The sequence below is a fragment of the Sphaeramia orbicularis genome, chromosome 18 (genome assembly GCF_902148855.1).
Source record: "Sphaeramia orbicularis chromosome 18, fSphaOr1.1, whole genome shotgun sequence".
In the NCBI taxonomy this organism is placed as follows: Eukaryota; Metazoa; Chordata; class Actinopteri; order Kurtiformes; family Apogonidae; genus Sphaeramia; species Sphaeramia orbicularis.
In genome coordinates, this window is record NC_043974.1 from 21,508,457 (window position 1) to 21,522,328 (window position 13,872).

Here is a 13,872-nt window from a genome sequence, read left to right on the forward strand (position 1 = left end):
TTCAAAGCATAAGGAGGCATGATTAGCTTAATGTAGGCTCGGAACATAACGCGCTGTACTGAAACATTTCATGACATTGAGAGGAAAGGATATGGTGTGTGTGTGTGTGTGTGTGTGTTTATGGGTGTGCACTACATCACGTCTACTCCCTTTTCTCTTCAGCCCTGTCCTGTAATCTAATTGGCTAGATGCTCTCCTCTCTCATCTTGCACTGTCCTCCATGTATCCTCTCCTCCCCGGCCACTATGGATACACACTCCACCTCATATCAAAAATAGCACTGCTCTTAGATTTCTAGTGAATTGCGTAATATCCTGGTCTGTATTATTATTGATTTCTCATTATAACCCAGTAGGAAAAAAATGAGCATTAATGTAAAGGATTTGAAACCAAGCTAAATCATTTGTTAACATACACTTTGCTGCCAAACCAGCCATCTCAAGCAGAGGTAATGTAACAGGAGCATGGGCTGTTTGGGGATGTAATAGAGCCATCTGCTCCCTGCCCGCTCTGTCACAGCAGCACAGCAGCATTTATTTGCCTTCAATTAAACCCTTTCTCTGTCTAACTTTATCCGCATCCGGCCCGAGGGTAGGGGGAGGAGGATCGATGATGGCTATTTATAGGACCTATAAGACTTCTGGCTTCACTGCCCCACACTCAGTCTCTGCAGGGTCATAAGTCAGATAGAGAGTTCTCCTGCAAAATTCCCAGCTCAAGCCACTTCTCAATCACCATGACTGTCCTCTTTGTCTAATTCTCTAGATAAAAAGGCATGACAAATGAGCTATATATGTCATATCTCTGTGAATTAAAAGGATTACAGAGATCATTTCAATATGCACACAGGGTTTGCTGCAATTCACTAAAAGCCATGCATGATGCAATCTGTACAGAAAGGGCATCATGAGTCAATAGCAGAGCACTCATCCCCCCCCGTAGTGATCAATGTCTGGGATCTAACGGCGCTCCGGCCCCTCCACTCACCTCGTCTTTGGCGTCTTCATCGATCTCAAACACGTGAGCTGGCAGCTTGTCCGTCTTCAGGCCTTTGCTTTGAAAAGAAAAGCGAGAGATGGTCAACGATTGTCAATAAATCAGCCCCCCTCGGTTACTGTACTCTCCGTGTGGTGGGGTGTGTTGTATCTGTAAAGTATGTCTCTGCAGCAAATTACAACTTTATCTATACATGTCTTGACATGACGCTGTGGCACGTTTGGCCCATTAGTCGGTGTGATTTACAACATTTTCCTTCCTGTAAATTTATGTTTGAGGGGTGCTTTGATAATCAGAGGAGAATGTTGCGTGTCTTCTTCACTCCGATTTATGGTTCAAGTCCAGGTTATAGTGATATAAATTATTTTCTCAGAAAGTTTCATCATAAGGAGCATGAATTCAAGACATCTGGGTTGCACCTGTTTTTGTTTAGAGTCAAATCTATATGGTTACAAGTGACATTCCCTCTATTACACCAATAGCATATGAGCTGCTTTAATACACAGCGGCACAGATTGGTTGTATGGCGTGCTGTACTACACCCATGTGACCAGAATTAAACTCCTTATACGTGTTACATATTTGGCAGCAATGACGCTGATTTGCTCTGAGCTCTGAATGTTCCACATATTTAAACCCAATTTTTTTCCACAGTTGGTTTTTTTATGATCCTCCTTACCTTGGTAACATACGGAAGTCCCCAGAGTAAGCTTCATATTTAAAGTTGATCACATGCCAGTCAGTGTTGTACATCTTGATGCACTGCCAAACAGGTCAATACAGTCAGATTAGGAGCAGAAAATGCACTGAAATATAACAAGTCAGTAATGCCAAGAAAGTGACTGAATGAACTGGTTTTTTTCTCCTTTTCCCCCACAGTGCTTGGTTCTGAAGCGGCACAAAAACACATGCCCTTACACCTCATGGGACTTCTACTCAAGATGGTTTTGATTGTACATGTTAGAGTTTTATTTAGTGTTAAACTGCAAACAGAAATTCTTGTTTAATTCACAGAAAGGATCTTTGTTCAGTAGATGCTGAGTAAGCCAGGATCTGACTTAGCAATTCTGATGACAACTACTTCCACGCTATTTCACCACAGTCATAAGAGCTGGCTGAGCAACACACGTTAAAAGCCTGGCTGAGCTGCAGAGCACATCCATAACCGGACAAAAAAAATATTTTTTTCATTGGTAATATATCACCAGTGCAGTATGTGTTTACTACCTGCCAGTGTGTTCTGTGCATTTTATGAGATTCAAGGGAACGCTTCACAGTGAATGTCATGAAGTCTGAGTTAGTAGTTCAAGACCTTTCATTTGTTTTTGACTTCAGTGTATGCATAGTTACATTTTATTTTGAGCCATTGGCTAGTTTTAGTTTTCTATATATTTCCTTATGTTTTAATTTATCAGGTATTGTGAAGAGCCTTTTTATTTTGGCTGACAAAGACAAAAACATCATAATATCTATATCATAATACTGGAAGGGCTCAGAGCGGCTGTGTGTGTGTATCGGCATGATTCTGACAAATTGAGACATTTTTAACTGGCCAATTTGGTACAGACAGTTGAGGAATAGTCCCGTCTACACATTAAATATCTCAGCAACTTGATAGAACTAATATTTTTGGAGATATTAATCGTTTTTGAATACAATTGCCTTACAATCATAGAAATGCAGTACCACGCTGCATGACGGGAAATTAAGTTAAAAATTGGAATGCCACATTTACTCCCACAGTCCCAACATATCGGTATGAACAATGGTGCCTGCGGCTTCGTCGTTAAATGGAAGGGGGGGTGGACATGACAAATTCATGGGACCCATACAGCAGTGGAGTGGGCCCGGAGAGTTCACTATTACTTTCCAACGCTCTGACAATCACGGACTGCTACCCCCCCCCCCCCACATCTACAACCCCTGAGTCACATACTCGTCAAATATAATTCACAAAGAAATTATTCATTAAAGGTCCTATATATTGCCTAAATTTATTTTATTCTTTTACATCCTTGTACACATTGTATCTGGTATATTGTTCATTGTATTCCTGGGGCATTCCAAAAAGAGGAACACTCCAGTTTTTTCCAAATATCAAGAAAACTGCAAAGCAGGAAATGACGTAACATGCATGATTCAGAAGGTATGGATCATAGATGTGTCTTTCAGGCTTGTGAACCTCCCTCCATTTTGCAGCTGCACACAAGTAGTGCACCAATTTCTATTTCCAGTTTCGCTTGAATATTGACTTCTATGTTAATGATGGGTATAACCGGTTTGTGTTTAACAGGCAAACATTGGTAACTCGTTGAACCATAACATCACCTTTCACACTTTTGTCACATTTGACTGGAAATAAAATTTGCCATTCGTAAGTTCAGCATACATAAACAACATTCAGCAGTTTCCTAGGTGTGTAAGTGCAGGGAGGGGTACCAAGCAAAGGACTATTCAAGCAAAAGACAAAAAAATTTGTGTTGAAATGTGGTACTGAATCAATTGACCGCCCAATAAAACGGAAATGTTCCAGTTGAATGGTCTTCATTTCTGTGCCTCATAATCAGTGACTGTAGTTCAGGAAATGACAAATCAACAGTGTGATCAACAAACATGTTTAAGAGAAACTGGATGTTTTATTATCCATGTGGTGTTGAGAAATGAAGAGTGGTTCACAATTTGACACCCCCTTCTGCACCAAAGTGACCAAACGATCTGATTTTTTAATAGGAAATACATGAGATACATAACTTCTTTAACATACATGTTGCCGTACTTCTTTTCATGTTCTTTATGTCAATTTATACATTATTTTTTCCACAGTGATTTTACTTTTGGTTCTGTAATAACCCTGTTCTGATAGAAAAATCAAGGAGGCATTTTTATTTGATAATTTTAAATCTTTTTTTAAGGTGTGGGCTCCAATACAGCTTTAATTACTAAAAAATAAGCTTCATACCATAACATGCTTTAACATGTATTCTAAGATAATGATTTATTTAAGTTAAGTGTTGAGTGTTAAACTATAGTACCTCTTTGGCAAACAGACTCCTGGCCTCTCGCTCGGCATTCTGGGGAACCGAGGGAACAACAGTCCTCCTCTGCCTGGATATCTGTGACTCCTGCATGAGCATAAACACAAAAAACAAACAATAAAACAGCACAGATGAAATATTGTGGGTGACAGTTACTTAGCAGGAAGCCACAAACAACAAGAAAAGAGAAAGTGAAAAAGAGAGGCAGACAGGCAGGGACTCAGAGAGAAGAGATACAAGAAACAGATGAGTGTCAACAGATTCTCTCACGATGGGAAAGAGAAAAATCTAGCGAGACATACCTCTAAACAAAACCACATGTGTCTGAAGCAGCTCTAATAAATACAGAGCTGAGGTACCTGGCACGATTGCATTTGACAGTTTGACTGACCCGTGAATAATTAAGCCTGCTGTGTTGGACACGAACAGTGATTAACGATGGGAAATCGTTCTTTACAGTGATATTTTACACCTTTTTGTTCCCATTTGACTCTTGGCAAGACAAAACTTTGCTGATGTTGCTTTCTCCTTACACTTTGGTGTCCTGGGTATGAGGTTTTGAATTGAGTCGACAAAACACAAACTGTAACTGAAAGAAAAGAATTTGGATCTTGCAAAGATTGCTGTCAAAATAAGGAGAGTTTGTGCTGAAAAATATAACAAGTGAAAACAAACAAAGCTGTTCTACATATAGAAAACACTCCTTTGCATACAAGTAACATCAGAAGAGTTTGATCTCATGCTTTTAGGAATGTCAGACTGAACAACTTGTAGCTTTATGAGAGCTATGATAGATGTGCGGATGCAAATATTTTTCAGTCTTGCATTTCGTTCCAATTATAACTTCAGTTGGAAACTTTGGAACTAATGAATAAACAGGAGCTTGGGAACTAGAACTATGTGTTCACCGCCTCAATGCCAGGCCTATGACCTCAGAGGGGCTCGTAGAGGGACTCACCGAGACATCGTCAGCAGGGCAGAGCAGCAGGTCTCGGTGGGGGTCGCTGTGGATCTGGGCTTTTCTCTGAAACACCACAGCTTCGTAGTCCAGTGGCTCGATGATCTTTGGCTGCTCCTGAAACGGGGACAAAGGACATGTCACTAAAATATACTGTTTTATATAAACAATCTGCAAGTGTTTCATGCCATATTCTGATTATTTTATCCTTTTCGTGGTGAACTCCATGTATAGAACCCCCGCTGTTCGAAGTCAGTTGACAAGGGCTCACGCCACAACAGTCACCGCCCATGCAAAATGCAGAGCCGCAAGAGATCAGAGAGGCCACCACAAAGTTCACAAGAATGTCACTGCGTCACTGCACTGGGAAACAGTTGGTAAGAGAGTTGAGGGTGGTGGAATAAAAGCAAACATGACAACAAGAAACAAAAGCAAAGGAAATGAAAATATGTATGAGGGTAGGCAATGGTATTTAAAAACAAATGTAAGACCTTTTAAGACCTAAACAAAGAGTTAACACCATATTCAGAGTGGAACACACACATTAACAGATGTCGCATTTACAACCAGTTTTTACCCAAATGATCACGTGCCACTGCTTTTATTCCCACTTTCTCAAAACATTCTTAAATATTCAGCACATCTAGAAAGTTGCCTAAAACTATTACGTGCAACAGAAAACAATTCCTATTATATTTCACCTGGGATCCAATTTTCCTCATCATAATACAGGTAGATTTGAAAATGTATTTGAACATGTCTTAATCTCAAACTGTCATAGTTTAAGACCTCTCACATATAAAAAATAAGACTTTATGAGACATTTATAACCTTTTTAAGATCTTTTGAGGATCTGAGGCCATACTAGTTGGGCAGAGATTGTGTAACAAAGCAGCAGCAAAACAGATAAAAGATAACTTTAACTTGAACGAAATGTGCTGTACATTACAGAGAAATATGTCATAATGAACAAAAAAAATCACGCGCCCCTAGATATTTTGAGCTAAACATCCTAACTTCCTGTTTTGAGTTTCATAGAGAAGTGCATGATATGAAATACGTGAGCCTCCCCACAATGTCTCAAAGAGGCCTAGAGGCTAAACCCAGCCTTTCACATCTAGGTCAGGATGTGATCACAAGTATAAACCTAAACCACTTGGAAAGATTCAGAATTAATTCCAAGAAAGTGCCATTTTAAGCTCAAGCTAAGCAGTGAAGATGGTGGTGAATAGCTTAGCCAATAAGCCTTGGCTGAGCGACACCAAGCCATTTGGCAAAAGGAAATCAGACTGTATGGATTTGATCAGCTTCTGTGCCACATCGGTGAGTCACCGCCACTGAGGGGCTGTTGAACATGGACAGCAAGCAGGAAGAGCTGAACACTCTGACAGCTGGAAGAATTTGAATGTGCGAGTGTTGTTCCACCTTGTCATATTTCCACTCAGTGTGGCGCTATTTTCCAGCTGAAGTGCTGTTGAAGTGGGCAGAGTGGGAAAGCCAGCAATACACCCACACAGGAGTTCGACTGCTTCTTATTTCCTTCAGCTCTCTGGTATCTCCTCCAATCTATGACCATACTTTCCAAAGAATCACGCATTCACCGTCTCCATAGTACGTTCTGTGTCCTAAATTAATTCCATTCTGGACTAACATATTGAAAACTTTACCAGATATGTTGCATATCGAGGTGAAACATGATCCACTTTTGGTTGCACTCTGAGTCTCTAATCAGTTTTCGCAACTTAACAAACACCACCGTCAACTGCTGTCTTATGCACTTATCGTAGCAAAAAGACTTATTTTGTTGTTCTGGAAAAAATCTGAAGTTCCTTCAGTTAAATTATGGCTGGAGGAAATAGTTAAACTCTCATCTGGAGAGAAGCTGGTTCTTATTGTTAAATAAATTGCACCAGTTTAATCAGACTTAGCATCCCCTTCTACAATATACTGATACAGGGTTCATACACATTTTTCAAGGTCAAATTCAAGCACTTTTAAGGGTCATTTTTTATTTTTTCCAGCACAGCACATTAAATGTACATATCTACAGGAATACATACTCATGATTTTTTTTCACTGTTCATCACAATGATGTACATTGTATTATGCTATAAACATCAAATTTTGTTTCATAATAGCAAAAAGTTTAGATATTAAAGGAGAACACAAAGCTTTATCTAAAAAAAGGTAAGCTACTTGGTGTCCTTCTGACACACTTGCACTGAGACAAAGATTAAGATAAAAATGTACCTGGATTCTATCTGAAACCACCCATTAATTTTCTTTTTTGGCATAAAGTTTTATTTTTCGAAATGTATCACCTCTATGTAAGAAGCTTTGGTTAAAATTGCAAGCACTTTCAAGCCCTTAAACTAAAATTCAAGCATTTTCAAGAATTTCAAGCACCTGTACAAACTGTGCTGATAACTCAGCCTGAATATAGTTAGAATTTATGTGGCATCCCTTGGTGTGATAAGTCATATGTCCTGGGATGGGGGTTGTAAAAATGTGTGTTTGTTATGTTTGCATTCTCCTGATGTAGCTACTTTTCATTGGTTTACTCTGCATTTCATTTTCAAAATGTGGACAAATTGTAATAATGGATGTTTTTGTGATTAATTCCTCAAAAAAAAGATTGACAAAGAACAACGTATCCATGTAGAATTATTGTAGACGGTCTAAGTTGTGATTTGTTTTAAAAAACTACATCATGTGAAGAAGGTCAGGCAACAGATCCTTGTTACTCACTACCTTATAAATTCAGGAAATGAAGAAATCATAGCCTAGAGGTAGTGTTAAATGGTAACTGGTTAAAAAAAAAAAAAAAAAAAAAAAACGGGGGGGGGCGGCAGTAGATTTCAGAATCAACCAACCACACTGGAAATTACCAGTAAGTTTATTTCAAAGTTCCAACCTTGACTCATATTAGATGCCAACTTGTTCAAGCTCTTTTTGAATGAAATATTCTGTTGCCGCACTGTTGCATCAAATGGAAAAAAATATCCCCTTACATATTTTCTTGCACTTTGATATTTTTGGGACCTGTAGAATGTAAAATACTGTTATGTGGCTTTGAATGGTAACACAAACCATTAAAGCAAAGACAGTTCTTCCTTTCCATGTTCTCTAACCACTGATTGTGGACTGAAAATAAGTTAGCACACACACACATGTTCTCTGCAAATTTTTCCGCCGACGTGTTTGGCTGTCCACATGAATCCGACATCTTACTTTTTAACCACTGACTCCAATAAAAACCACTGAGCCCATAGTCATAGATGATGCTCTGACTGAAGTGAAATGTGGCGAATGAGCAGACGGCAGCTCCTTTTGTGTTGTCTAGCGTCAGTACTAAGCAGCAGAAAAACACAACACCTATAAGTCTGCTGAAGGCATTACGCTAAGCTGTGCAGCCGCTCTGCTTCCTGTCATGGGCAACAAGCTGAACCGCAACGCTACAAGTTAGAGGCAACCGTTCTGCGGCGCACAGAGGCTTCACTGCAACGCTGATCATGTTACACGGAGAGGGAGGGCGAAGACAGCGAAGACAGACGGAAACAAGAGTTCTGCTTTTAGAGGAGAGGGAAGAAGCTGAAGAATCACAGGCAGGCAGCTGTCAAGCCACAGCTTCAGAGATTGAGAAACAGAAGCAGTGAGCAAAAGAAAGACAGACTCTAAGGATGTAACCTAGCACAATTGTGGAACTGTATGAGGCAAACTATCAACAGACATTCCCACTTTACTTGTGTTGAAATGTCCCCAAGCATCTCAGCTTAGCTCCACATAGTCTCCACATAGCTCTCAGCTACGGGTGTTAGAAAATATCGGTTCTGCAATATATTGCGATATTTCATTTCACAATACTGTATCAATAGTGAAAAGTACTTTATCGATATTTTTAGGTATTTATTAAAATGCAGATATTGTGGAGGTTCATTTTTGGTTTTTTTTTTAGATTTTATTTATTATTATTTAACACTAGCGGCATTGTACCCATGGTGCCATTGTACGCTAGCATGATAAGTAGAACTTGTCCGCCACCACTATCCATTTGTAAACTACCATTTAATCATGCATTGTGCAGGTAATAATTTGAGCCAACATGTGAGGCATGAAGGGAAGAGCATGTATTTGTTTGACCTGTCAAGCATGATTAAATTCACACAGCGGTAGTGAACTGCAGCCTTCACATTGTAGCATCATCTGCTAACAGTAGAAATTTCATGAACGGCAGCATAACCACTTCCAAAAATGGAAAATGGCGGCAGGGATGAAGAATTCAAAGTAGAGAGAGGCTAAAATCACCCAGCATACCTCACAACATTTGAATACAGACATAAAATTGTGCCTAGTAGATAGTCAGGTAATGTTTCTGTTCATTTGGTGAGTTTGGCAGCGATCAGGCCTTTGAAGGCTGAGGAAAATCCGTACAAACGCCCTCCTGTGCTGCAACATCGATCGATCGGACACAGAACATGCATTATGTAGTAGGATTCTTTTATTAAATAATGTTAGTTCTTTTGTTGGGATTGCACCAAAATTATGTTATGATGTTAGTTATGAACTAATAGAATATGAATATTTGAACAGGATCTTAAAATGTAATGTCTGTAAAACATAATTTAAGTTTTAACAGAGGAAAATTTTGTGATATAACATTAGATCCTGTTCTGATCAAATAAAGATGTGTTTAGTGTTTGTGCATATTTCTGGTGTAATTCATCAAGGAAATAATCATTTTAAAAAAGAAAGAAACAAAAAATTGCCTTTTTGACAGTATCATGGTATATTGTGATATATTGTGTCGTGATCATAGTATGGTGATTTGTATCATATCACTAGATTCTTGCCAATACATACCCTTACTCTCAACCTGGCTAAAGCATACTCAAACATCAAAAACTCAGAACAAAGCAAAACTCTCAATGTGTCTCTGGAGGAAACATGCTGATGATGATGATGATGATGATGATGGCAGTGTGGGTGCATTTCCAGATGTGTGTCCCATTACATTTCAGCAGATGTACGTAAGACACTCAGGACTCCAACAAGGACCAGGTGGATTTCATCATGCTGGCTATGAAGCTCACACTTTCCACACAATAGATGAGCTGAGTATGCATATGCTAACATGGAATCACATACAGTCTATTATAGCTTCACTGTCCTACAGCTGACCCCACTAAGTGCTTCACTCTGTGTGTATATGAGCAGCACAGATACACATGTCTTCAGAGAGGAGGAGCCTGGCTGGTTGTGCATCTAGGGCTGAAAATGAATTGAAATCAGAGTAATCAGAGTAAGATCGAAGTGGCAAACAAAACATGCAAACCACAGGCTTTAATACTAGCCTGGCCTGGTTTTCTCAGCGTATTCAGCACTGAGAAAACAGTCTGGAATTGGGCCAGTCGCTGTGAAATATGCACAGTCTATTCTATACCGACCAATCAGAAGTCTGGGGGGGGCGGGTGTTTTGCAATGCAACTTCTTTTGGTCGCGAGTCAAAGTCAATTCCAAGTCCACAAATCTCTTTACAACTGTTGTCGGTTGTTTACTTGATTCAAAAATAAGGATTGAATTACAGATTACACCCTGTATTCTTAAGTGTCACGTCCGTCTTATCTGTGATTGGTTTACTCAGTGCCTGTTTGTCCCGCCTTCATGTTTGGATTCAAGCCCCGCAGTTTCAGACGGATTTCTCATTGAGAAAGATGGATGGCTGGCCAGGCTACTTTAGTACAAAATCCAAACCATTTAGGGCACCACCTAAACCAAATTCAATTAAATTTACTGTGAAAAGCACCAAAACTAATGGACTTTTCCAAAATCTGATGGTCTCAGTTTGTCCCCTGTGGACTTATCCAGCAGCTTTAGTTCTTAAGCTTCCTGGTTACTGTCAATCTAATCCAAATACTTGCACACAGATAATAATAAGGGCTGACAGTGTTCTATTATTGAATGTATTTTGACCAAATAATACCAAATCCCATAACCACAAGACCCCACAAGAAAAGCACCCAAGCCCATGGAAAAATATAGAAAACCCTGTATAAGAGAACATGCTTGTTTGATCAGACCCCAGTAAAAAAAAAAAAAAGGCACTTCATTAAAAATTTTTTTCCGTGAAATGCAATTCACTAAAGGCTGACAAAATAACAAGCAAGGAAAGATGTCATTCCCCAAAACACTAAAAACACTGAAACTAACTTTTTTTCAATTTCTTAGAAACAATAACATCAAATCTCTAAATAAAACAAATCTGGTCCAGCGAACATCAGCTGTCAATTTAAAACTGAACAGAAAACTAACCAAAAGAACTCAAGGTCAGAGCAATTTTTGAGCTATGATTTCCCTCAATCGCTGCATTTCCCTTTCATCAGGGCTGATAAATCATCCAAATTGGTTAACCAGCATATCTCTAGCAGAATTACCATTTCCAAAAAAAAAGATTCATATCACAATCACAACATCTTACATATCATTCAGTCCTTCTTATGACATAAGTGATTCACTCAAATTAAACTGTGAAGCTTTTTGGTGTGTTTACATACAGCTTTTTAAAATAATGAACAGCTATTTAAATAATGATAAAGCAATGAATTACTGACTATGACAAATGAGTGTTGTTATAACTATATAAATCTATGTCAGGTCAGGTTCTGTTCTACATTTTGACCTCTGGACAAGAACAATTTGGAAACCCCTGAGGTAAAGAATTGATTTCAGGGGAAAAGATAATGACGAATTTGGTGTGGCAGTTTTTTCAGGATATGCTGTAGTTTATTAAGGCTTTAGCACAGAGATAAACTTAAAGCCTGACAAAAATACTTGCCAACCTGTATTAACAAAGGAAATAGGTCTTGGCTACATGATGTGCTGAAACCACTGGATTTCTCACATTTGACCTATTTAGAGTCGAATAAATATCCCTTTAGGAAAAAGTCCATGCGCTCGCTTATTGTCTGCTGCCTCTCCCACAGTCTTTATGTGAAAACAACCACACATATCATATGCAGACAAAACCTTTATTTTTTTTAAAGACACGTCAGCTGACATGAATTTTCATTAAGCATGTAAGACCACTTGACCCATGGGCTGCTGATGAAGGGAGGGGCATCTTCTGCTTTGCGCTGTTTTATTTATGTAAGAAATTATTGATTTGACAATTTCTTCTTGGAAATATGAAGGCACTATTTGTTCACCACATTATCTAACAGCACAGGGAAGGAAGAAGTGGAAATAAGACTGACTTCACACAGATGAAGAGGACAAGATCGAGCACACAAACGACAAACGCAGTCCCAGAGGAAGCATGGTCACCACATGCCTGAGGGAATCCCCATGAGAGTGGAACGCAGGCCACACAACCTCCACAAAACAGCATTTGTTCTCAGTTTCCACACCAACATTTTACTCCATAGAAAGAGCCACCAAAAAAAAGAAAAAAAAAAAACACTCCACCAAAAGATGTCCAAAACATACTCCACGTGGCTACAAAGACAAACACTTACACCTCTGTTGCACAAGAATTGAACCTTATCACAAGATTGTTACGCTAGTAACTCCTAGTGCGTCACAGTCCTGAAGATGATCATCATAAGACTGAAGTCAATAAGTTCCTCTCATACTGTTCATCAGCCAAACATGAGAGTGCTATGTTTTAAACTGAAACTGCACTTTGTTATAATGAGAAATAGCTTATCAGAGGTACAAATGGCTTTAGTTACAACATAGAGGGATTGAGTTAGACTGTGCTGACATGACATTGTAAGTCAATTACCTAGCTTTTGACATCCTGACATGGAAGTTATTCCACACACACACACACACACACACACACACACACAAATGCTATATCAGCACCATGTTAAATGCTATTCATCTCCAGCCACTGCACCTACTAATCCCTTATAACTGCAATCTGGTCCAAACCACCATCAAACCAGCAGAGAAAAAAAACACAATAATCCAAGTCTCCTGGTGTTCACAGTCGTCATTATTATTATCCATTAATTATGAAGACATGCATGAAGTGCTTTTCATTGCACAAAGTGGCCATTTGCAGTAAAATAAAGAGGCACAGTCTGCTCCAAGGCAAGGACAGGGAAGCCATGCTGCAGCTGTCCTACTGGCACTGCTCCTCATCCGCCAGCACACAAAAGGAGCCGCAGGAGACTGGAAAACCATGTGTTCCTCTGCACAATGTCACACTATTTTATCATGCCGGTAATTTTCGGTACATGGAGCTTAAATCCATAGCATGAAATCACCTCATAATGACCTGTGTTTTAACATTAAAGCAGGATGTAATACTGTAAAATTGTTTACATTCACAGACATACCAATGGAACTCAATGGGACACAGTGGAAAAAAAGAAGAAAAACTCCAACATAAAGACATTAGACAGGAAACTGGGTGTACTTTTTCTGGTAATTAGCAGTTAGGTTATGCTAGTTAGCTTCAGCAGCATTCTGGAGCTCTCCTCACCACTAGGTCCACGGTGGTTCTCACTGCCTCAGACACGCTCTGCCGGACTTCCGCGGCCGTCCCGGGTTTGCTCAACCTCTTGGTGAATTTCCGCACCTCAGACATCGTTCCCCTAGGGTTAACATCCACGTCCTGCGTCCCGGTGTGTGACTGAGCATGCCGCGGCTCCAGATGTGGGCTGTGCGGGAGGTGAACCAGCCAGCGGTTCGAGTCGCGAGGCGGGGCCGGTGCTGCTGCTGCTGCTGATGAGAGGCTAGCAGAGAGGGGAGAGTGTGGTGAGATGCTTCACTCCTACGCACTTCCGCAACTAGTACATTTGGTGAATCAAAGATCAACGATGAGGGTGATAACGGACTGCGCACTGTAATTTAACCCTCATTTCAGTCATTATTATC

The 13,872-nt window shown here is 39.7% G+C and overlaps 1 protein-coding gene across 3 annotated transcripts in view; it reads right to left on the minus strand.

Annotated features, from left to right (window-relative positions):
* Positions 1-13,725, minus strand: part of dock11 (dedicator of cytokinesis 11) — a 91,853-nt gene extending 78,128 nt beyond the window's left edge. For 2 of the 3 annotated variants that reach the window (XM_030161633.1, XM_030161632.1), the window contains exons 1-5: positions 13,478-13,724; positions 4,990-5,106; positions 4,029-4,118; positions 1,676-1,758; positions 988-1,054 (exon numbers count right to left, since the gene is read on the minus strand). In XM_030161633.1, the coding sequence (XP_030017493.1) occupies positions 988-1,054; positions 1,676-1,758; positions 4,029-4,118; positions 4,990-5,106; positions 13,478-13,582 (462 nt within the window). In that variant the 5' untranslated portion in view covers positions 13,583-13,724. Of the gene's footprint in view, positions 1-987; positions 1,055-1,675; positions 1,759-4,028; positions 4,119-4,989; positions 5,107-13,477 lie in introns of all 3 variants that reach the window. The other variant, XM_030161634.1, reaches the window with a different exon arrangement.
* Between the last annotated feature and the right edge of the window lie 147 nt (positions 13,726-13,872).